This window comes from Varanus komodoensis, unplaced genomic scaffold, assembly GCF_004798865.1.
Source record: "Varanus komodoensis strain SLA01 unplaced genomic scaffold, ASM479886v1 scaffold80, whole genome shotgun sequence".
NCBI lineage: Eukaryota > Metazoa > Chordata > Lepidosauria > Squamata > Varanidae > Varanus > Varanus komodoensis.
In genome coordinates, this window is record NW_025336482.1 from 1,409,944 (window position 1) to 1,432,440 (window position 22,497).

At 54.4% G+C, this 22,497-nt stretch overlaps 2 protein-coding genes across 2 annotated transcripts; one reads left to right on the plus strand and one right to left on the minus strand.

Annotated features, from left to right (window-relative positions):
• Window positions 1-7,391: 7,391 nt before the first annotated feature.
• GAMT (guanidinoacetate N-methyltransferase) lies at window positions 7,392-12,693 on the plus strand. Its single transcript, XM_044455935.1, has 6 exons — window positions 7,392-7,648; window positions 9,117-9,262; window positions 10,760-10,823; window positions 11,467-11,534; window positions 11,815-11,925; window positions 12,345-12,693. Exons 1-6 carry the CDS (start codon window positions 7,465-7,467, stop codon window positions 12,480-12,482), a joined length of 711 nt encoding a protein of 236 aa, XP_044311870.1. The 5' UTR covers window positions 7,392-7,464; the 3' UTR covers window positions 12,483-12,693.
• A 741-nt stretch (window positions 12,694-13,434) lies between these two features.
• Window positions 13,435-20,106, minus strand: NDUFS7 (NADH:ubiquinone oxidoreductase core subunit S7). Its single transcript, XM_044456005.1, has 8 exons — window positions 20,052-20,106; window positions 19,237-19,273; window positions 18,035-18,103; window positions 17,466-17,586; window positions 16,606-16,785; window positions 15,812-15,858; window positions 14,565-14,653; window positions 13,435-14,198 (listed from the first exon to the last, which is right to left on the minus strand). Exons 1-8 carry the CDS (start codon window positions 20,065-20,067, stop codon window positions 14,101-14,103), a joined length of 657 nt encoding a protein of 218 aa, XP_044311940.1. The 5' UTR covers window positions 20,068-20,106; the 3' UTR covers window positions 13,435-14,100.
• Window positions 20,107-22,497: the final 2,391 nt, after the last annotated feature.

Here is a 22,497-nt window from a genome sequence, read left to right on the forward strand (position 1 = left end):
TGCTCTGTTACGCTGCTGGTCCTCCCTTGCAGGGTTGGCGTGTGAACAAGAACTTGAGGTCCTCCACGGGTTCCACGGTCCTTTGGTCTCCTTGTGGTGCGGGAACTTTCCTCAGCCTGGGGGCACTCCCTCCCATCTCACGGCTGTGTGGCGAGGGGCACCTGGGCAAGGTCCCCCCACTGCATCGGTGGTCTCCATGCAGTCCCGGCTCAGGCGAGTCAGCTGGTGTAAACCAGCAGCCCCCCCCCCCCCGCCCCACCTCCCCTGTGCCATTGCGAGCCGCAGGCAGCAACCAGCCAGTGGCCGCAGCTTCACCCACGGCAGGCAGCCGGGCACAGCCGGGCAGCCAGCATGGCCGCTCTGGCCTCGGAGAAGGAGCGACGGCAGCCAGCTAGCCAGCGCCACAGAAGGGTGGCGAGAGGTGCCTGCCAGGCCTGGTGCTGGAGAGGACCAGCTCTGCCCCCCCACTTCGCACCTCCATGCCAGGAGTTACCCCGGTGCCCCAAGAAAGCGCTGGCTGCCCGTTTTCCAAGCCTGCGCATTCAGATTTGGGGAATGGGAGTTTGACAAACCTCCTCCTTCCTTTCCGAGGCAGCTGGTGTTTCCCCCCTTGAAAGTCCGGAACCCAAATACTGCACCTGTTCTTGGGGGCTTTGTGCCTTCTTCCCGGAGACCCGATGAAGTCCAGCAGATGTGCACCGGTCTGTGGCCTCAGTGGCAATTAAAGGATTGTTCACATACTGCAGTAGAAACACCATTAGAGTCTCTAGTCCATTCAGACAAGTCCTTAGCCAGTGCTTGAGAGAAAGATGGGTGAATTCCCCCCCACACACCACACCCCCCGAACGAGGGTGGTTCAACACAGCTGGCTCTTTGTCCCATCCTGGCATTCTCATCTGAAGGCACAAAGAACTGGTTCCGTAGGAAGCACTCCAGGGCCCCACAACTGGGCAGGTGGCCTGATGCCCTGTGCCCCCGTCGTCAAGGATCCCTGCTGTGCCTCCCCCCCCACCCCCAATTGCGACAGTCACAACTGAGCAGACTGCCTTGTGTCCACCAAGAAATCCGTGTCCTCGCGTCCCACCCCCCTTCTCCCCCGGGGCTGTGGGGGTGACGTGGAACTCCCCTCGCGACTCCCCTGTTCTTCCCCCAGAGGCTCCCTCCCAAGCGGCCACGACAGCCTGGGCCTTGTTCTGGGGGCAGCCCCTTTTCCAGTGCCGCTCCTCTTTGCAGGTCGCCCGCCGATTCCTTCCCAACCTGTGAAACTCCAGTCCTGGCTGGCGGCGCTGGGACCTCCCGTCGCTCCCGGCCTTTCCTCACTCGCGCTGCAGCGCTGCCTTCATCGCCACTGCCATCAGATCCGCTTGCGGCCTGTCTTTCTGTACATTTCCTTTTCAACTATGCATCTTCTTAGCTGCTTCCAAAAACTGCACCTCGCCCCCGCCCCACAACATTCTCAGGGATTTGTACACAATGCTTAGTGCACAGGCACCCAAGTGCTTGTGGAACAAAACCTGATTGAGCAAAACAAAAACAGAAAGAAGTGGAGGGATTTTAAAAGAGCACATGCACAGACGAGCACACATACAAAGAGGAAGAGGAAAGCGGATAGCAGCGCTGATTACGAACTGAGTCTAAACACCAAATGCCAAGACTTTGACCACCCCAGACCTCAAACAAGAAGGCTGGCTGGTCCATGGCTTTCTCGAGTGTAGCTAATCCGGATACTTCAGATGGTGCAAATAGAGCTGCCAGGATGCTGTCGGGGATGGTCATTATTCTCGCATAACTCCAGTCCTCTATCAGTTCCATTGGCTTCCCATCAAAGTCCAGGCTTAATTCAAGGTGCTGGTTATTACCTATAAAGCCCTAAACGGCTTGGGACCAGGATACCTAAAGGAACACTTTTTTCCCTATATGCCCTCCCACCCCCTAAGATTGGCAGCAGAGGCCCTCCTCCGGGAACCCTTCTTTGAAAGAGGTCAGGAGACAGAGTACCCGGAGAAGGGCCTTCTCTGTGGTGGCGCCCCGACTATGGAATGCGCTTCCCAGAGAGGTCCGCCTGGCACCGTCATTATATGCTTTTCGGTGCCAGGTCAAGACTTTTTTATTTGACCAATATTTTAACATAAAGTAATTTTAATTGTATTAGATTGATTTGATTTATTTTAAATAGCTTAGTTTTATGCTCAGTTGTGGAATAGTTAATTTATTTTATGTAGGATTTGAAATAGTGTCGTAAGCCGTCCACAGTGGTGGACGGCCTACAAATTTTCTAAATAATAAATAATAATAAAAATAATAATCAAGGCACAGGTGGACAGAGTCCTCATGGCAAGCTGAGCTGTCTCTCCCGGAGCGAGGGAGCAACCTGCTAGCTTGAGAAACTCCTCCTTTCTTTTTTTTCCTGGATCCAAAAGGTAGCCTGTTTGAAGGGCTGAAGGGCTGGTGATTCCAAACTGCAGCCATTGGGCTAGGATTCAACCGCCCATTCATGCCCTCCTGGCCATGAAAGCCACCACTGCACCCAAGCACAGTGGCAAAATCCCCAGAGTCGTCCCCCCCCCACGCCACCAAGCCCATACCTACGCTGCACTGCCGACTTTTGGAGGGGAGAGAGCGAGTTCTACTCTCCCTCGTCTCTTCTCCGTCCTCCCCAGTGGGGACCAGTCTGCACTTTCCCAGCCAGTTCAGACTGTCAATGTAACAAACGCTTGCACAGGAGCCTGAGCTATTTACTGGCATGTTGAAAGTAAAGTTGCAACTGTTGGGGAGTCCGAAAATTGATAGACCCTCCAGGTGGCCACTTGCCCCTCCACCCAATTGATACTGGGGCCAAATAGAATTGCAGGAGACCATTTAGTTGTTTCTTTGAGATGGAATCTCCTTTGAACCTTTCCCAGTTTCCCCAAAGGCTACCCAGAGGCGTTTGCATTTGTTTTGACTTACCCTGACGCATGAAGCGCATATCATTCCCCAGAAGACCTCTAGAAGGATTTCAGCAGACCTCTCTGATTTTCCTTCTGCCAATTCTGCCAAGGGTCCCTGGTCAAAAGTGCTCAAGGACATCTGGACTTGAACCAGGACTGGACTCTATCCAGACTTCACCCCACCTGTACCAGCAAGAGTTTCTAGAGGCCCTGTGTGGTTTCCAAAATCCCCTCCGTCCAAGGAGTTCCCCCCTTTTGCTCGATCCTGCCGCTTCCCATAGGGTCCAACCCTACCCAAGAGTCACCAGCGGTCAGGCAGGGAAAGGCAGTGTGCTGGGCTCTAACCGGAGCCCCCCCCCTTTCTTTAGGAACCGGGTCTTCCCCCAGGCAGTAGCCCTTTCCAACAACAGAGGCTTTCTCCTTACCTGGGGACTCCTTGCTCCATCCGGGGTAGTTCTCTTAGGCTTGCTGTTCCCTCGATCACCTTTCCTCAGGCCCTGCTCACGGCCCACCCAAATTCGCCTCAGCCCAAATGCTGAGGGAGAGCTCTCCGTTGCTGGTCCTCCACCCGTCCAAAAAGAGGCTCTTTGAGGGAGAAGGCTGAAGAATGTTGAGGCGAAATTTGCCGTTAGTCCAGTTGGTCGCCCCACGTTGAGTGCCAGAGACTGGTACTGAACTCAGCCAGCCAACAGCCAGGGCAAACCTGGGTGGACCCCAGACCCGAGTCGAAAGGAGCCCGAGACGAGACTTAGAGCCAAATGCAGCTTTATTCTAGTGCACTATAGACTAAAGGGAGACGAAGGGGGGCATTCGGCCCAAAGCAGTGTCTCGAAAGTTGCACCCCGGAACATGCGTTTTATACCCTGGGTAACCCACTAGGTCACCTAATACACTTCTCATGCATCAGTACATCAGTGTAGCCACACCCCCAGTGCTGCTAGCTGCAAAGAGTCCGCTCTTCTGTCAGGACCAGACAGTTCCCACGTCTGTTTCTTATCTGCCCCAGATTCACACCGGCTTCCCGTGTTCTTACTCCCTGCGCATTTGCAACTTTCATGGTGGCTGCAACCAGTTTCCACTGTCCCTTTGATTACTGTATTGGAGGTCAGGCTGGCGTGTTAGCTGCGGGTTGCACCAAGTTCATTTTGTCCGTATCCCCCCTCCCTTCTGGGACAGTATAACTGTGGGGTTTTTACTGTGTGGCCTCCCTCTGGCCAACTACTTTTGGGGTGTTTTGGGGTGCTGCAATTGGCAACAATCCCCTGGAGTCCACCCCATCCAGCCACCCCATCCTCTGCCGTCCCTTTCTTCTTTTGCCATCAATCATTCCCAGCATCAGGCTCTTCTCCAGGGAGTCCTTCCTTCTCATTAGGTGGCCAAAGTGTTTGAGTTTCACCTTCAGGATCTGGCCTTCTAAAGAGCAGTCAGGGTTGATCTCCTCTAGGACTGACCGGTTCGATCGCCTTGCGGTCCAAGGGACTCGCAGGAGTCTCCTCCAGCACCACAATCCAAAGGCCTCAATTCTTGGGTGCTCAGCCTCCCTTATAGACCATGGGTCTTCAAACTAAGGCCCGGGGGCCAGATCCGGCCTGCCATGCCCATTTATCGAGCCCGCAATGCTCATTTGGACCTGCTGTGCCTGCGCCCATGCACGCGCCTGCCGCCACCCGCCTCGCCCCATGCGCAGGGAGGGAGCGGCTTGCTCGCCTGGAGAAAACGATCTGCAAGTGAACAAGCTGCTGCCTCTCTCGTGCACGTGCCTCCCCTCCCCTCGCTGTGCACACCTGCCCGCCCGCACCTTGCCTTGCCTCGCCACCTGCCCCACCCCCATCTCAGTGCACACACGCACTGCCCCCGCCCCCTCACCAGCCCGCGTGCACCACCAGCACCACCCTTCCGGCTCCCGCCCAGCATCGGCACCTTTCCACTGGCCCTCTGCTGAAAAAGTTTGAGGACCCCTGTGATAGACCAACTCTCACAGCCATACATTGTTGTTATTCATTGCAAAGTCATGCTCGACCCATTGCGACCCCATGGACAACGTTCCTTTCTGCCCTCCACCATCCCCTGGAATCCAGCCAATGCAGCCACCCCATCCTGCCATCCCCTTCTTTTGCCCTCCATCGTCCCCAGCATCAGGCTCTTCTCCAGGGAGTCCTTCCTTCTCTTTAGGTGGCCAAAGCATTTGAGTTTCATCTTCAGGATCTGGCCTTCTAAAGAGCAGTCAGGGTTGATCTCCTCTAGGACTGACGGTTTGATCGCCTTGCGGCCCAAGGGACTTGCAGAGTCTCCTCCAGCACCACAATCCAAAGGCCTCAGTCCTTCGGCGCTCAGCCTTCCTTATGGTCCAGCTTTCACAGCCATGCATTGCAGCTGAGAAAACCACAGCCTTGACTATACGCACTTTTGTTGGCAGGGTGATGTCTCCGCTTTTTAGTATGATGTCTAGATTTGCCATAGCTTTCCTCCCAAGGAGCAAGCATCTTTTAAATTCTTGACTGCAGTCCCCATCTGCGGTGCTCCTGGAGCCCAGGAAAATAAAATCTGCCACTATCTCCTTTTCTTCCCCATCTATTTGCCAGGAAGTGAGAGGACCAGATGCCATGATCTTAGTTTTCTTAATGTTGAGTTTCAGGCCAACTTTTGTGCTTTCCTCCTTCACCCGCATGAAGAGGCTCTTCAGTTCCTCTTCACTTTCTGCCATGAGAGTGGTATCATCTGCATACCTGAGGTTGTTGATATTTCTCCCAGCAATCTTAATTCCAACAGGTGATTCATCAAACCTGCCTTTCTCATGATGTGCTCTGCATATAAGTTAAATAGGCAGGGTGGTAAAGACTATTGCAGAGAAAAAGTTTGGCTTCAGGTATATTCTCTGTGTTGAGATTTTTGGAGTAGCAGTGGGGGTTTCTGCTGCCATTTTTAAAAAAAGATCCCAAAGATGAGTGGGACCCTCTTCAGGTATTCAGAATGCTGCAGGCATCGATGCAAAAGAGGTTTGGGAGCCTGCTGGAAGCAAGAGGTTTATGCTTTCACCACACAGCTGATAAAGACCTTCCAGAAAAAGCTCTAGGACTGTCCCAGTCATCAGACACAACATGGAAAAGACACAACATAAAAGGGAAATATCATCTGCATATCTGAGGTTGTGGATATTTCTCTTAATTCCAACTGGTGATTCATCTAGCCCCGTCTTTCTCATGTTGTGCTCTGCATATAAGTTAAATAGGCAGGGCGACAGTGTACAGCCTTGCCGAACTCCTTCTCAATTTTGAACCAATCAGTGGTTCCGTGTCCAGTTCTCACTGTTGCTTCTTGACCCACATAGAGGTTTCTCAAGGGACAAATAAGATGGTCTGGTACTCCCATCTCTTTAAGAACTTGCCAGAGTTTGTTGTGATCCACACTATCAAAAGCTTTAGCATAGTCAATGAAGCAGAAGTAGATGCTTTTCCGGAACTCCCTGTCTTTCTCCATGATCCAGCGTATGTTGGCAATTTGACCCCAAGTTCCTCTGCCTCTTCAAAACCCTGCCTGTACTTCTGGTAGTTCTCGGTCCACATACTGCTGGAGCCCAGCTTGTAGGATTTTGGGCATAACTTTGCTAGCATGTGAAATGAGAGCAATGGTGCGGTAGTTTGAACGTTCTTTGGCATGGCCCTTCTTTGGGATGGGAATGTAAACTGACCTTTTCCAATCCTGTGGCCACTGCTGAGTTTTCCAAGTTTGCTGGCATATTGAGTGTAGCACTTTACCTGCATCATCTTTTAAGATTTTGTATAGCTCAGCTGAAATACTGTTGCCTCCACTAGCTTTGTTGTTGCTCAGACTTCCTAAGACCCACTTGACTTCACATTCCAGGATGTCTGGCTCGAGGTCAGCGACCACCCCTTTGTGGTTATCAGGGATGTTAAGCTCTTTCTTGAATAGCTCTTCTGTGTAATCTTGCCACCTCTTCTTAATCTCTTCTGCCTCTGTTAGGTCCCTGCCATTCTTGTCCTTTATTGTGCCCATCTTTGCATGACACGTTCCCTTCATGTCCCCAATTTTCTTGAAGAGATCTTTCCAATTCTATTGTTTTCTTCCATTTCTTTACACCGTTCATTTAAGAAGGCATACACGATGCGTTCCCTCCCATGAAGCCAGTGAAATACATTTAAACTTGAAGTGAAAGGAAGCATCGGAGATATTTCAGGTTTCCCCAAAATGTGAATTGTTTTTCCAAAGGAAACGGGGGAAAAACTCCCATTATTTCCTCCCATCGCTTCTAAGTTTCCAGGAACTTTACGTGTCTATGCCGGCTGGCTCCCTGTAATGGTTCTGTTCCTCCACCAGATGTCACTGCCTTCCCCCCAGCTCTGCATCCACCCCTTTTAGGCATGTTCCGGGTAACCCCCTCCGCCTTTCCATGTACCCACCCCGCATCTCTCCCTGCCTCCTTATCTATTTAAAACCCGCTAGGCGCCTGAGATCCCTTTTCGGGTCTCTCCCTGTCTCTGCAGCCCTCCCTGGATCTTTCCTCCAGCCCTTCGACATGGCCTCCTCTGCGACCTCTTGCCCAATCTTTCTGGAAGGAGAGGACTGCATGCCTTCCTGGGGAGAGGCGGCCGCCCGCTACGATTCCACAGACACCCACCTGGAGATCCTGGGGAAACCTGTGATGGAGCGCTGGGAGACCCCCTACATGCATTCTCTCGCCACCGTGGCTGCCTCCAAAGGTACCCTCATCGTCACAGGCTGGCATGAAAGCTGTTCCCTGCAGCGTACCTTTTAGGGGTGGTGTACCGCAGCCACCCAGAAAGCAAGGGGTGTTTCTCTTTTCAGCAAAGGTGGCTGATAATGCCGGTAACCGTACAACATTTTTTCCGTCCAAACACACATAAGATTGTGCCTAGTCCAATGCTGCGGCGTTTCCAAATCCAGTTTAAAGGGCTGGTTTTAACCTGAATAATTCATTTGTTTGTTTATGAGGGTATTTCTATACCATCCATTAAGCTTCATCTCTGGATGGCTTACAATAATGGATCAATAATTGATTTGGGGACTGCCTTTTCTTCTCCCTCATGCTGATCTTGAATGAATAGGGTTGTTCTCGTGGATTTTTACTCTGTCCACTTTGTGTGGTCTCTGATCTTGTTCTCTAATCTTGCACACTTCCCTGAGAGGGTTCCACTCTTTAAGGCAAGCTAAAGTGTTTTTAAATTAAAAAAAGAAAAGAAAAGAACCCAGCGGTGGGACCACCGAAGTCGGCAGTGAGTTTGCCACTCCATTTCCCACCTGCGTGTCCAAAAACACGTCACACAACCTCACCCTGCAGAGGGCAAAGTTGGGGACCTCAATGCTGTATCGGTTGCATTGCAGCCAAGAATAGCCGAGAGCTCGGCAGTCTCTCTCCCTTTTTAAAAGCTTGCAGGATTGCCTGGTATGGGGGTGGGGGGCTTTTCCGAACAGCTGCAGGTTCAGCATGCAGTATAACTCTTTCCCCCGTACCAGTCTTCTGTTGCCAGCACCCTCCACACATGCAAATAGGGCTGACTTCTTGGGAGAAGCCCTGGGGTTTTGCAAAAACAGAAAAAGAACGCCAGGTGGGCAACGGAAAGGGTGGTGGGAAGATAACCCCGGGGTGACTGCAGAATCTGCAATTTGTGAGTGGAAGACACAGGAAAGTATAGGTTGGTGATTGAGTACAGGCAAAACTAGAGCACCAAATTGTTTATGATACCAGCAATGAAAGGTCTCCCCTCAGCCCAGCCTTTTTTTTTTTTTTTTTTTTGGAACCATGAGGACTAGAATCTAGCTCTATATTGGCACAGAATATACAACTGCTGCTGTGCCTTTAAGCCGAGGCTTGCAGTGCACTTAAACAATGGAAAAAGTGCTACTGCGAGGCCTTACCCTAATGGCTGTCACTTTGAATGGCTTGAAGATGGGGATAAGACAAATTAAGTGGCTACTAGTCCTCATGGTTACTTCCTGCCTCTAGTTTAGGAGGCACGAGTCGAGTCTACCTTGGAACACCTGAATATGCTTCTCCTCCATGTGGGCTTCCTGCAGAAATCTTTCCGGCAGCCTTTGTATAAACCAAATGCTCGGTTTGGGCCTGCAGAGCTGTTGCGGGTGGGGGGGGGGGGGGGTCCACATCCTCTGTCAGCCTGCAGCTAATGAGTCTCTTTGTCACATGCCCAGGGGGCCGCGTGCTGGAGGTGGGCTTTGGCATGGCCATTGCGGCCACCAAAATCGAGGAGTTTGACATTGAGGAGCACTGGATCATCGAGTGCAATGAGGGGGTGTTCCAGCGGCTTTTGAAGTGGGCCAAGACGCAGCCACACAAGGTGAAAAAGTCTGGCATGGGGCGACCCACGGGGGACAGTGAGGGGTGGAATTGCTCCTGGGCTGAGCTTGGTCCACCTGTCTGTCCGTCCTTGCATGGCTGTACCACCTTTCTCAAGCCAGTTTTGCAAAATGGTCAAAAAAACAGAAACCACAACCCCATAAAAAGCATGGGAAAGCACCCCAAGATACCCTTCCTTCCTTCCTTCCTTCCTTCCTTCCTTCCTTCCTTCCTTCCTTCCTTCCTTCCTTTCTTTCTTTCTTTCTTTCTTTCTTTCTTTCTTTCCTGCCTTCCTGCCTCCCTCTCCCTCTCCCTCTCCCTCTCCTTCCCTCCTTCCCTCCTTCCTTCCTTCCTTCCTTCCTTCCTTCCTTCCTTCCTTCCTTCCTTTTTATTTAAAATATGCAAAATGTCCCATCCTATATGCAAAGTGTCTCAGGGCGGCTTGCAGAAATCAAAACAAGCAATTCATAATCAAAACAACCATTAAAAGTGATTAAGAATATACATAAAACCAACAGTAACATATCACCAATGAAAACAAAATCAAAACACAGTCAAGATCAAAAACAAAAACAAATCAAAATGCGAATGTAGATAGTTAAAACCAGGTTAAAAATTCCTAATTCTTAAAATGATGGTCAAATCAAAAGGTTTTCACCTGGCGCCAAAAGGAATATAAAGTCGGCACCAGGCGACCCTCTCTGGGGAGCGCATTCCACAGTCTGGGGGCCACCACAGAGAAGGCCCTCCGTGCGGATACCCTCCGTGCCTGCCTCAAAGAGGGTTCCCGGAGCAGGGCCTCTCCCGCAGATCTTAAGGGGCGCAAGGCCTCATAGGGAAGGAGACATTCCTCCATGTATCCTGGTCCCAAGTCCACGAAAAGCAGGACAACAATTTAGGTGCTTCGGAGGCTGCTGAGAGCGAGGCAAGAGTCCTGCTTCCTTCAGGCCCGTGTTCAGCCTGCGGTCTGATGTGTTGCCTCCCCGCCTGAGATCCCATCTCCCGCAGATCTGCAGCTCTCAACCTGATTGTTAAAGTGGCTGCAGTGCAGGAGCGCTTAATCTCCATTTCAACTTCTTTTTGAAAACAGGAGCTCACTCTGGCGGGGGGGGGGGGGTGTTCTTGCGCAAGAGCTGTCCTTTTGCCCCCGCTCTCCAGGGTGGGTTAAACAACAACCAAGCACAACTGCAGAAATGGCTCGGGACCTTCTCCGGTCACCCACCGGCATGCTCCCACGCTGCTGTGGCACGGCTGGGACTTGGGAGACCCGGGTTTGAGTCCCCACCTGCCCTCGAAGCTCACTGAGGGACTCTGGGCCAGCCTCTGATTCTTGGCCTAGCCTACCTTGCAGGGGTGTTATTGTGAGGCTGAAAATGCGGGGGCGGGGAGGATCCTGAACTCCATGCTGGACTCCTTGGAGGAAAGGGGGGGGAGATCCATGACCCTCAGTAAATCACTCACACACATCCCCTCCCTCTGCTCTGCTTTCTCCTAAAAGGTCGTCCCATTGAAGGGGCTCTGGGAGGATGTCGTCCCGACGCTGCCCAGTGGGCATTTCAGTGGTAGGTGAACTGCTTGCCTTTGGCCAGCCGGAACATGGTGCGGGCCGGTGACAATGACAGGGCTGAGGAACCTTTGGCCCGCGGGCCAAGCCTGGCTGGGAGGGGCCAAGGGATGGAGCCAGGAACGGAACTGGGAGAGGGGGCGTGATCTTCACGGGAACCCAGGAGAGCTAGCTAAGTGCCCACAGGCCTGTAGCTCCACACCCTGCCATAAAGAAAACCAGCTCATTCGCTTCCAACATCCAGTCCTTGTGGCAAGAACTCTGCACGTGAAGTGGCCGCAGGAGGCTCCCTCGAGGGCCAGTTTTCGTGAGTTGACCTGCGCTTTGGCAGCCTCACCTGTCACGCTCTGCCCAGAAATGCCAAGTCCCCATGTTACCTTTCGGAGAAATAGTCACTCCAGTCCCAAGGTCAGGGCTGTAGGGTTTGTGTGTCCAGAGTTCGAGTCAAGCAGGCCGTCCAAACTAATTTCCAGGAAGCCAGCCAAAAGGGCAGAATCATTTAAGAGGCCAAACAGGTGAAGAGGCATGCAGAGCTGGTTGGAATATGCTGAATGCCAGCACTCCTGTTGCTCTCGTTACCTTCTGGATGCAGAGCAGCTCACCAGGGGCATCGGGCGGTAAAATTTGGCTCTTCCCCGCAGGAATCCTCTACGACACCTACCCACTCTCGGCAGACGTGTGGCACACACACCAGTTCGGCTTCATCAAGGTGAGACGCGGCTGCGACGCAAGCCGCGCCCCCTCCCATTCCTCGAACCGGAAGGGACCCCTGGTGTCTGCAAGCTGTGCTGGGCCGCGGCTCCCATCGTCCCCACGCAGCCAGGGCGCTGCACTCTGGGCAGCACGCACCGGGGTCTCCTGCTCTGGCAGAGCTGGGTTTTGCGGGGCCTGTGTGTGCACGTCCCAGCAGCAGGTCCCGGGACCGAGTCCAGGCACAGCCGGGCTGTTCCCCACCTCCTCCCACACCTTTCCCGCTCGTGCCACCACAGGGTCATGCACATCGCCTCCTGAAGCCAGGTGGAGTGCTCACCTACTGCAACTTGACGTCCTGGGGCGAGCTGCTGCGGAGCAAATACTCCGACATCGAGAGGATGTTCCAGGTGAGGCCGGGTGGAGGCAGGGGGCCCTGCCAGTTCCCCCTGGGTGCTGACAGATGAGGCCCAGAAGGCAACGGCTTGGGTGCAGCAAACGAGCCGGCTTGTCCACGTGTGGCCGTTCTGGGGGACGAATCCAGGCCACCGGTGCAGGCTGGTTGGCGGGCGCTGTTGCTCCAGATCAGAGAACCCATCGCTCTGCCAACGTCGGACCACATCCCCACCCACGCCGAGCCCCCGAAGGGGCCGGGGCCGGGGGGTGTGCTCCAAGGCTGCAGACCCAGGGCCTGAGCAGCCTCCGGGGGTCCCCGTCCACCGCAGGGCACGCTGGCTCTTCTCGCCCCACTGCCCACCACCTGCGCTTGCGACCCCGGTGGCGAGAGGTGTGCTGACTTGCCCCTGCTTCGGCTTCGCTTCCCCTGCAGGAGACGCAGGTTCCGCACCTGGTGGAAGCCGGCTTTGAGAAGCAGAACATCCGTACCTCCGTCATGGACTTGGTCCCGCCGCCCGACTGCCGATACTATTCCTTCCCGAAGATGATCACGCCGACACTCATCAAGTAACCGGCAGCCTCCGTCCCCAGAGCTGAAGGAAGCCCCGTGCTGGCCCGAAAAGCCCCCCACCCTGCAAATGGGCTTGGCAGAACGGGAGTGAGGGTCGTGTGGGGAGGGAGGGAGCTCTCTCTCCGGCATTGGAGATGGGGAAGCTGAGCACTGAGCGGCGACCTGGGGGAAGGACAGAGCTGCAGTTGATTGAAGAATGTTTCTTGTACCACTTGCTGCAGTGGGTCTTTGTGTGTGTCTCTGCTGGCTGGAATATGGCTACGCCTCGTCATTTGGGCCCCCCTGCCTTCCGAGGGCGGAGCCCACCAGTGCGGCCTGCGTCCCCCACACATAGCCTTCTCTGAGATGGCCCCCTCCAGACTGTGCTGCTACAGCCGTGCTTTGCCCTGCGGGGTTTCAGAACAAGGATTCCCCCCGCCTCCCCTGGGGACTGAACCTTCCGCATATCAAGCAGGAGCTCTACCGCTGTGGGCATTCCCCAAGGAAGATTCCAGTCCTCGGGGTCCTGGAGAAACATTGGCTGGAGGCAGGAATGCAGGAGGGCTGCCTTGGGAGGGCTCCTGGTGTGCTCCACTCGCCGCTTGGCAGCAGCTCTTTCCCAGCTGACCTGTCTTTCCCCTAAAGAGAATCCAGTCTTTACAATTTTAGAAAGGCGGGTCCGTTTTAGCAGGGAGACCCAACGCTGCCTCATACTGAGTCTGTGCACCTTGGCATTGTCAATGGTGGAGTCAGTGGCTTGTGGCCTGCCAAATGTTCGGGCTTGCAACTCCCATCACTCCACTCCATTGGCTGAGGAGGATGGGAGCTGTGATCCTCCACCCATTATGGTCGAGCAAGTTGCCCAGCCCGGTTCATTCCTTCCTTCCCACAGTCTGCCTACCCCTTGGAACCGAGTCCAGCCAACGCGCCTCCTTTAGAGTCAGTGACACGCGGCAAGAAACGAAACGGCCTCTGTCAAGACGGCACTCAGTTTATTGAAGACAGCGCTGCAACTGAGACACAGAATATACACAAGCGAGAAACAAAGCTCACACTCCCCTGATCCGTGGCCGAACTGGCTCTCTGCACAGGCCAGGGGGCGTTTTGTGGGCCCCCAAAGGAACCTGGGCAAGTATAGCCACAGACGTCACCAGGTTCCTCTCTTCCTCGTGTCAGGGGCTAGGGTTAGGGTAGTACACAGATGTATCCCCCTACCTGGGAGATGGGGCCGGGACACCGAAGCTGCTTCAGGAAACAGTTTTGGCTCCCACCACCAAAAGCAGGTCTTATCTAAGGAAGACACTCGGGGAAAGCAGATTCAGGGCAACGCTCTCAGCTCTTCCTAAGAAGCTGAGGGCCATGCAGTCCTGAACCAGCTGCAAAAGGCTACCCTGGCCGTTGGACACTTCCTACAGACACCCCCCCCCCGCCATGTTTAGCCCATGCACCACAGCCTCTCTGCCTTCCTTTGGCCAATCAAGGCCTTCTAAGTTAAACAAAAAGGCAGTGGGTCGAGCCAGTTATGTATACATTCTCTCTCTCTCTCTTGGCAACTTTACTGGGAAAGCGTGTGCGCAAAATACAGACAGGCAGGGCTGCCGATTTTCCAGCCGGCGGCTTATTTCTGAAACGGACGGCACTATTTCCGATACCAGATTTGTAGCCGCTTCTCCCGTCTGATCTTCCTCTGGAGTTGCAAAATTCCATACAGGAGCGCCTCGGCGGTGGGAGGACAACCTGCGAGGACAGGGAAGTGATGCCAGGACAGTGATGGATCTGGGGCTCTAGTCCTCATGGGCCATCTGGGGCCTGTCACTCACATTCAGCCTGGCCTACCTTGCAGGGTTATGGGGGGGGGGACAATGTAAGCTGCCCTGCAGACTGGTCACACTTCCCAACTGCCTTGGGCTTGAATGAACAAGCTCCCCTTTAGCACCTTTCAGAGCATGTGCTCTCTTCACTTTCCACTTAAATTGATCCCGACCACCACCACTAGGGTCCATCCAGAAGTTTGGGGTCCCGACCCCCACTGCCCCCGAGCAGAGGCAGAGGGAGCCGCAGCCTGAGGCTCGAGACATCTGGCATCTTCCTGGTTTGGCTCACCTGGCACATAGATGTCCACCGGCACAATGCGATCGCAGCCCCGCACCACAGAATAAGAATAGTGGTAATAGCCACCCCCGTTAGCGCAGCTGCAAAAAAGGAGAGGAGGGGAACATTCAGGGTCCTGTTGAAGCTCCCCCCTCGCAAGTAGAAAACACCCCATTCCGTTCCCGACACACGGTTACTCGACCGAAGAGCAGCAGCAGCGGAACGGAAACGCCACTGCGGCGCAGGGTATGGCCACCCCCGTCGATCAAGGCGGGGTAGAAATTGAGGCATGAGCTGGCTGTAAGCGACATGAATCTGAGTGGGGGGGGAGCAGGAGATGAGAAGCCCCCTGAAGGGGATCGGCTGTTAGAATCTCTCCCAAGTTGCAAGTTGTGGGGATGGACTGAGAAAGCCCTTAGGAATTAGTTTCTGGGCATTTGTGTCAGGGTTTCCACATCAAATAACCTATGGAGGAATCGACCTGTAGCAGATGGCTCTACCAGGAGAATGGTGGGGTTGTTAAGGTTCAACAGGTAGAGTAGAGCATTGTTCCAAGGTTCAAAAGCCAGGATAGCTTTTCGGAGTCATAGGACAGTTTTATGGCCTTCCCCATCTTCGGAAGAGGACAGATCATTTGCGCTGGAGCTGCTTTCCCCTAGTATATTCCTTAGAGAAGAGCTGCTTCTGTGGTAAGAACCAAAAGTGTTTCCTTTACTGAAGCAGCTCCAGCGCTCCCACCCCCCAGGGAGTGGGGGCTGCAGCCTGTGCGTATTGCTGGTCTCTGGAAAAAGTGGGGAGGGGCGTTTTGTAAGAGGTGCCGTCTTTCCTCCTGGCCTTGGGAGAGGAACCGACGCGTTACTTCGAGAGCACCCCCAATCTCCGGCCTCCGCAGGGAAGCGACATGGCCTCAGAGAAGCGTACGCTTTCGTTCGCTTAGCTGCATTCTGAATCTCACCACTGCTTTCAATCAGCTGCAGATCATCTCATGAAGAGGGGCTTGTTTCTGACTGTGTATCCTCAGATCTGAAATGGCCGGAGCGACGTGCCATGAAAACTTTCCTGGAAAGCCAGCACCGTGGGGGAACACAACTATTTTGGCATTAAACCGCTCCTTGGCCATTGTTCGAACGCAACCCCCACGTAAACAAAGGGGCACTGAAAAGCGAGGCGGGATTACGTCAACGGCTGTGCAAACAGAAGGGGTGGCGAAGCAGCACAGGGAAAAGTCACAGCGGCAAAACACGGAGAGAAGTCCTTACCTCCCCATGGACACCACGTAACGTGGCTCAGGCATCTGGTCATAGACCTGCCAAGGCAGAAAACACGTCAGCCCACCTCCAGCGCCCTGCAGCGCCCACCCTGGCTGGGTGGGGCACCCAGGGAGTCGCAGCTCCAGGGGACCAGTTCCGAGCCAAGGAGCCGAGCCAACGCCTCTCAGCCTAACCTGCCAGGAGGCTGTGAAGGCGAGGACGAAGCTTTCGCCAAACCGCAACGCAGCCCCTCATGCTGCAGAGAGAGCTGGTGCTCTTGGCTGCTGGCCTGGGAGCGGGCAGACGGGGGCTTTGGTCCTGCTCCACCTTGAACTGCACTGGGTGTCACTCACCCATACTCACCTTCCCCTACCTCACGGGTGTTCTGAGGATAAAAGGGAGAGGAGGGGGCCGTGTGAGCCACCTTGGCCTCCTTGCAGGAAATATACAGGTGGCATGAGGAGTCACCCACGGGTGCGGGGAAGCGTCCCTTAAAAAGGGTGGGCCTCTCACCTGCTCAATCAAGGTGCTCCCCTGGCAACCCCGTTTCATCTGCACAGTGCCTCGTGGGGCCGCATCACAGCAGCAGGTGAGGCCAAAGGGAACAGGTGTGGGGCAAATGTGCCCAGGATGACGGGCTAAAGCGATTCCGCCAATGGCTCAGGTGTGGGGAGGAAGGGCAGAAAAGCCAGGAAGTCGCTCATGGGTCTGGGGAAAAGGGCTGCGGCTACCTGGGGAATCTGCAGAGGGCCAGGACGAGACCCGGGGCAGACCAGAATGACCTTGGCTGAGCACAGCCCTACCTTCCGGAGGGCAGGAGCCATCTTGTTGGTCAAGGTTCCGGCCACAATCATGACGTCGGCCTGTCGGGGGCTGGCTCGGAAGACCACCCCGAAGCGGTCCATGTCGTACCGGGGCGCAGCCATGTGCATCATCTCCACGGCGCAGCAAGCCAGGCCGAAGGTCATGGGCCACAGGGAGCTCTGTGTGTGCGGGAGGGAACAACATGGGGGGTCAGGACACACTGGGCTTCCCCCCCTGCCAGTGACACCCACATCCCATCTCGGAATGCCATGGTACCCCTCCCGAGGTTTAGCAAGGCCTTAAAAACAAAAGTGCTGCAGTGGGAAAAGCAGAAAAGAAATTCATAAATGGATGGAACACGGGAATAGCCATTGCTGGCTTTGTTGAGAGATCGAAGCCCCAGCATTCTGTCTCCAACGCAGGACAGCCAGATCTTGCCTTCCTCCTCTCTAAGAAACTCAGAAGCAGCACCTGATGGAGGAAGCTGTTTCCCTCCCCACAGCACTGTCAAAGCCCCACCACACACTGGCAGCATCTTTACAAGCATTCTAACTTGTAAGAGGACTAGCATCTTGACAACAGGATGTCCAAAATAAGTCCCACTTTTATGTGGGAAAAGTCAACGGCTGGTTTGGCTGGGGAGAGCCTCACGTGTGAGGCCAGGGGCCCAAAGGAAGTGAAAAGGCAGGAAGCCCAGAAACCCAAATTTAAAGCTGCAGCGTGGAATCCTTTGTGGACAGAACGCAAAAGATCCTCCCAGTGAACTCCTGGCTGGAGGGAGCTGCGGGATCCTTCCCTCTCTGGAGAGGAGGAAAAAGCAAGGCACGAGCCGACCCTTTCGAGGGGACCCCCTGCTCACCCGGCGGGCCCAGTTGATCAGGTCATCCAGCTTGGTGATCACGTACTCCCCGCGGCTGGTGGGCACATAGGACTGCTTCTGAACGATCGCACGGCTCGTCTGCTGGACCGGCGCCGGACTACTGCGAAATCAAGGGTGTCAGAAGAGCTGAGCCCCTGGGAAACCGTCCAGGATCAGCACCCCATCCTGCCCCACTCCAGCTCCAAAAGGAAACCAGTCCCCTCAGGTGGCCAGCCAAGGGCCCTTGGGAAGCTTGCAGGTGGGTTGAAAAGGGGAATAGTGATGCTCGGCCTGGGAACAGAAAGCACAGCAGTCCCGCTCCGAGGGACGAGGTCAGGTTGTTACTCTGCAGCGGTCCTCCCCTTGCCCAGACATGACTCCGCGAGCCAAATGTGGCCCAGCTGGGGATACTCAGGAGCCCTTCCCTTTTCTGCAGCTCAGCCCCACTAGATCAACACCCAAACCCTGCTTTCAACAGTCCAGTGCCCTCTAGATCTTTTGGATGGCAACTCCCATCAGCCCCGGCCCCAGAGCTTCATTCCCCTCAGTGTCCCAGGAGTCAGAAATACCTCTCGGTGCTGTCTGTTGCAGGTGTCTGGTGCAGCGACCGACTGGGAGCAGCCGATGTTGCAACCGGTCTGTCCAGTGGGAAAAACAGACGAGCGTTAGCATCTTTGGAAGTCCTGTGCGGCAGTTCTGGAACTGGGTTAACAGGGGCCCCTGCAGCAAATGCGGCAGCCCCGTTCCCAGCCTGCAGCTGGGTTTTCTGGCCAAGCTGGGGAGAAGGCCTTGCCACACTCTGGGGTCTGCAGTGTAGGCCGGACGCACCTTGACGAGCCCTGTGCTCTCCAGAGGTCTGGCCCCAGAACTCCCTTCATTCCCCTCTGGCAATGGTGAGGGTTGCAGGCCAACACATCTGGGAGCCCCAGGCTGGGGAGGGCACCCACTGCTCCCCAGGCCTTGGGGGTGGGGTACAAAGGAAGCAAACAGGGCACCCACTGCTCCCCAGGCCTTGGGGGTGGGGTACAAAAGGCCCTCCAGTTGCATTCCCCCATCTCTGTTTAAAAAGCTGCTCGTTGCCTTCCAAAAATAAAATAAAATTGAATCGATAGTCTAAAAGGAGGAATAGGAGGCCATCCAAACAGACTATTGGTCTGCTGTTTTTTAAAAACAATTACAGGCTAGTAATTTTTGTGGGCTTTTTTGTAATAGAGAACTGAGCCTTGGCAGGTGTTCCAAAGCGATGGTGGACACCCCATGCCTCCAAAAGTTCTGGACCACAACTCTCATCACCCTGCTGGCTAGGGTTTATGGGGGTTGTAGTCCAAGCCATCAGGATTTTCTAGGAAACACGCATCCCTGCCTAACTGCTTCCCACAGGGATGGATTATTATTATTTATTTAAAGTTTTTGTATGCCGTCCCCTTGCTATATAGCCTCGGGACGGCTCACATAAATAAACAAACATAATACAAATACAGTTAAAACTCAGAAACATCCTGGCTGCACAATTAAAATCTATAAATATTAAACGTTGTTAAAATATTGCTTGAATAAAAAGGTCTTAGCCCGGCACCGAAAAACACAGATAAGATCCAGGTTTATTCACAGATAAGATCCAGGTTTATCCACAGATAAGATCCAGGTTTACTTCTAGTTCTATTTACCCCATCGCTTATGCCCACCACCCTTTGCATTTTACATTTAACTTTGCCAAAAAGGTTCAGCATTTATTGTCAGAAACCTATAGAAATAACAGGGGCACACTTACCTCCAAAGGAGCCAGCCCCGTGGGACCACACGAGAAACTGAAAAGAGACCACAGAATTGCATCAAGAAAACAAGGCAAGGCAGCTGAGGAAATATTTAATTCTACGCTTTTCTACAGAAAACTTCCATGTTTTAAGTTTATTTGTAGCACCGAACAGATCCCAACAGCCATTACAGTATTAGGCAAGCATGACAGGCTCAGAGTTGACAGTGTTTGCCCCTTTGATTAGCAATGCATCGGTTTTCATTACCTCTGTCACTTGCTGCTTAAATGTAAACAACGCGAGAGAAGAGCATGCTATACTTAGTAATTTTTTACAAGCATTCAAAATCATGTTTACAACTTGAAATGACTTTGCACGTGCAGCCATGTTTTCCTCTGATTTTCAGGTAGCAAAAACCAACGGGGGATACCTTTTTTGTTTCTAGCGTAACTGCTTACTCAACCCGAGTACAACGAGTATGCTAGCACCCAAAAGCTTTCCCATGCAAGCGCACGACCATTTCCCACAGGGGTCTCTGGGAAATATGGCAGCGCGGGGTTTTGCAGACGACCCATGCCGCTAGTCCGCATGAAGGGCGCCGGCCTCCTCTGGGGCGCGCGCGGCCCGTTCCGTGGGAAGCGGCTGGCCCCTCTCCCCGCCGGGGCCCCGTCCCTCGAGGACCTTCGGGGGCAGAGCCGGAAGCAGCGAACGCGGGGGCGCGGCCCCCCCGCCCCTCGAGGCCCCCCGCCCCGCGAGGCCCCCCGCCCGCCCCTCGAGGACCCTCCGGCCCGCGAGGACCCCCGCCCGCCCCGCGAGGCCCCCGCCCGCTCACCTGCCGCGGCGGCCATCTTCCTCTTCCTCCCGTCCCCCTCCCCCTCCTCCTCCCCCCCCCCCCGCAGCCCTTCAAGCCACCTCTGGCTCGGCCGGCGCGCCGTCAAAGCGCTCCGGGTGCCGCCGCCGCCGCGAAACGCGCGTTCCGGCCCGCGAGGGTTCCGGCGGCGCTGCCCCCTGGCGGCCGCCGAGGCCGAGGCCGAGGCGCCGCCCCTCGCCGCGCGGGAGCGAGCGTGCCTCTGAGCACACGCAGAGCGCCGGCTGGGTCTCCCAGGGGGTCTCCCAGGGGGTCTCCCAGGGGGCGCCCCCTCCGTCCCACGCAGCGCTCTGGGACTCGCTCCTGAGTCAACGGGAAGCCCCCGCCCGCCGCCCGTTGCGCCCCGGGCAGCAAGACGGCGGGGGCTGCCCTTCCTCTGCGCTCCGCGCTGCCCGCCCGCGCAAAAGAGCCAGAAGCGGTGCTGCGGCACGTGGCTCGCCCACCGCCACGCATGGCGGGGGCGGGCACGGAGGGGCGCTTGCACGAGCAAAAGGCCCGGCCGCGCGTCCCCGGGTGGGCTCGAACCACCAGCCTCTCGGTTAACAGCCGAACGCGCCAGCCGATTGCGCCACAGAGACCCGCTGCTGCCCTGCGGCCACCGCGCCGAGAACCGCGCGCCCGGCAGGGTTGGCCCGGCAGGGAGATGCTCGGCACGGGTGGGCAGCGCCCCCTGCAGGGCGGCCCCGCGCGTTGCACATGCTCCGCATTAAGCCTTGACCCAACCATGGAGCGCGCCGGGACTGGCTTGTTATCGTTGACGGACTCCATTTGCTAATATTCCATAGTGGTAAGTTAGTCACAATGTTCCGAACTAATAATTATTAACCCATAGCAGGAGAAAAAATGCAAGAGAATTCCAACATAATACATATCGCTGGAGTTCTTAAAGTTATATTCCAGGATTATTTTTAGCTCCTTCATGGATCACTCACTGCCATGTTGTGGCGAAGGGGCTTGTGTAGCACAATGAAGCGATGAGCTAATTCGTGCAGGGGCACCCAAGGCGGACAGGTCACAGCAGAGAGCTCTGACAAAACGTGATCCACTGGAGAAGGAAATGGCTGCCCACTCCAGTCCCCTTGCCATGAAAACCCCACAGACAGTATCAACAGGCAAAGAGATATGAGGCCGGAAGATGAGCCCCTCAGGTTGGAAGGTGTCCGATGTGCTCCTGGGGAAGAGCAGAGGGCTAGTACTAGTAGCGCCAGGAAGAGTGAAGCGACTGGGTCAGAGCCGAAAGGACACTCAGCTCTGGATGCGTCTGCTGGTGAAAGGAGAATCCGATGCTGGAAAGATCTATACTCCATAGGACCCTGGAATGCAAGATCCATGAATCAAGGCAAGCTGGACGTGGTCAAGCAAGAGATGACAAGACTGAACATCGACATCTTGGGAATCAGCGAACTAAAATGGACAGGAATGGGTGGATTTAATTCAGGTGACCATCAGGTATCCTACTGGGGCAAGAATCCCTCAGAAGAAATGGAGTAGCCTTCACAGTCAATAAATGAGTAGGAAAAGCAGTACTGGGATACAATCTCCATCCAAATGACAGAATGATCTCAGTTTGAATCCAAGGCAAACCATTCAGCATCCCAGGAGTCCCAGTCTGTGCCCCAACCACTGATGCTATTGGGAAAATTCAGATAAATCCTGGTAGGAAAAGGTTGCTTATATGTGCCTTGGTGTTATAAAATCAAACCTACACCCCTTTCTCATAAAGCAGCAGAATTCCAAGCCAGGTTATTATTTAGCATTGCTGTTCCTTTAAGAAGACAGGATGATTAGCTGGACTGAGCTGCTGCTGGAGGCTGATACTATCAGTGTGGCAACACTGGTGTTCCCATCTGCTGCAGAAAAGATACTCATTTGTTTCTGAATGGACCCATTTCGTCATCGCCTTCCACTGAGGCAGTGTAATTGCCAAACCAATTTTCCTGAATGGTTCCTCAATCAGACATGTTTGCATGTTTAAGCAGACAATCCAGCCTGTCAGGAATTCACTGAATTGACTTGTGGATAAGGCTCAGTCAGGGAACATTTCTATTGTCACAAGCTTTTCAGATTGTTTACAGTGGGGGTCCTCAAAATTTTTCAACGGGGCCAGTTGAAAGGCGGTGGGGGCAGGGGCGGGCACGCTTGGGGGGACAGACTGGTGTGATCATGGGCACATGCGTGGCAAGGCAGGCCAGAAAAATGGACATGGCGGGCCAGATTCAGCCCGTGGGCCGAGTTTGAGGACCTGTGGTTGAGAGTATTGTTTGTGTATGAAGACATCAAGGTGCTGTTATGTTAACATTGTCTAGAAACCTAATACTCTGCATGTGACCAGCAGGTTATAAAAATGTCTAGGTTATGATTTTGTAGTTGGCAGTGGGGACCACCGCCCGGGAACATGCCTTCATAAGTA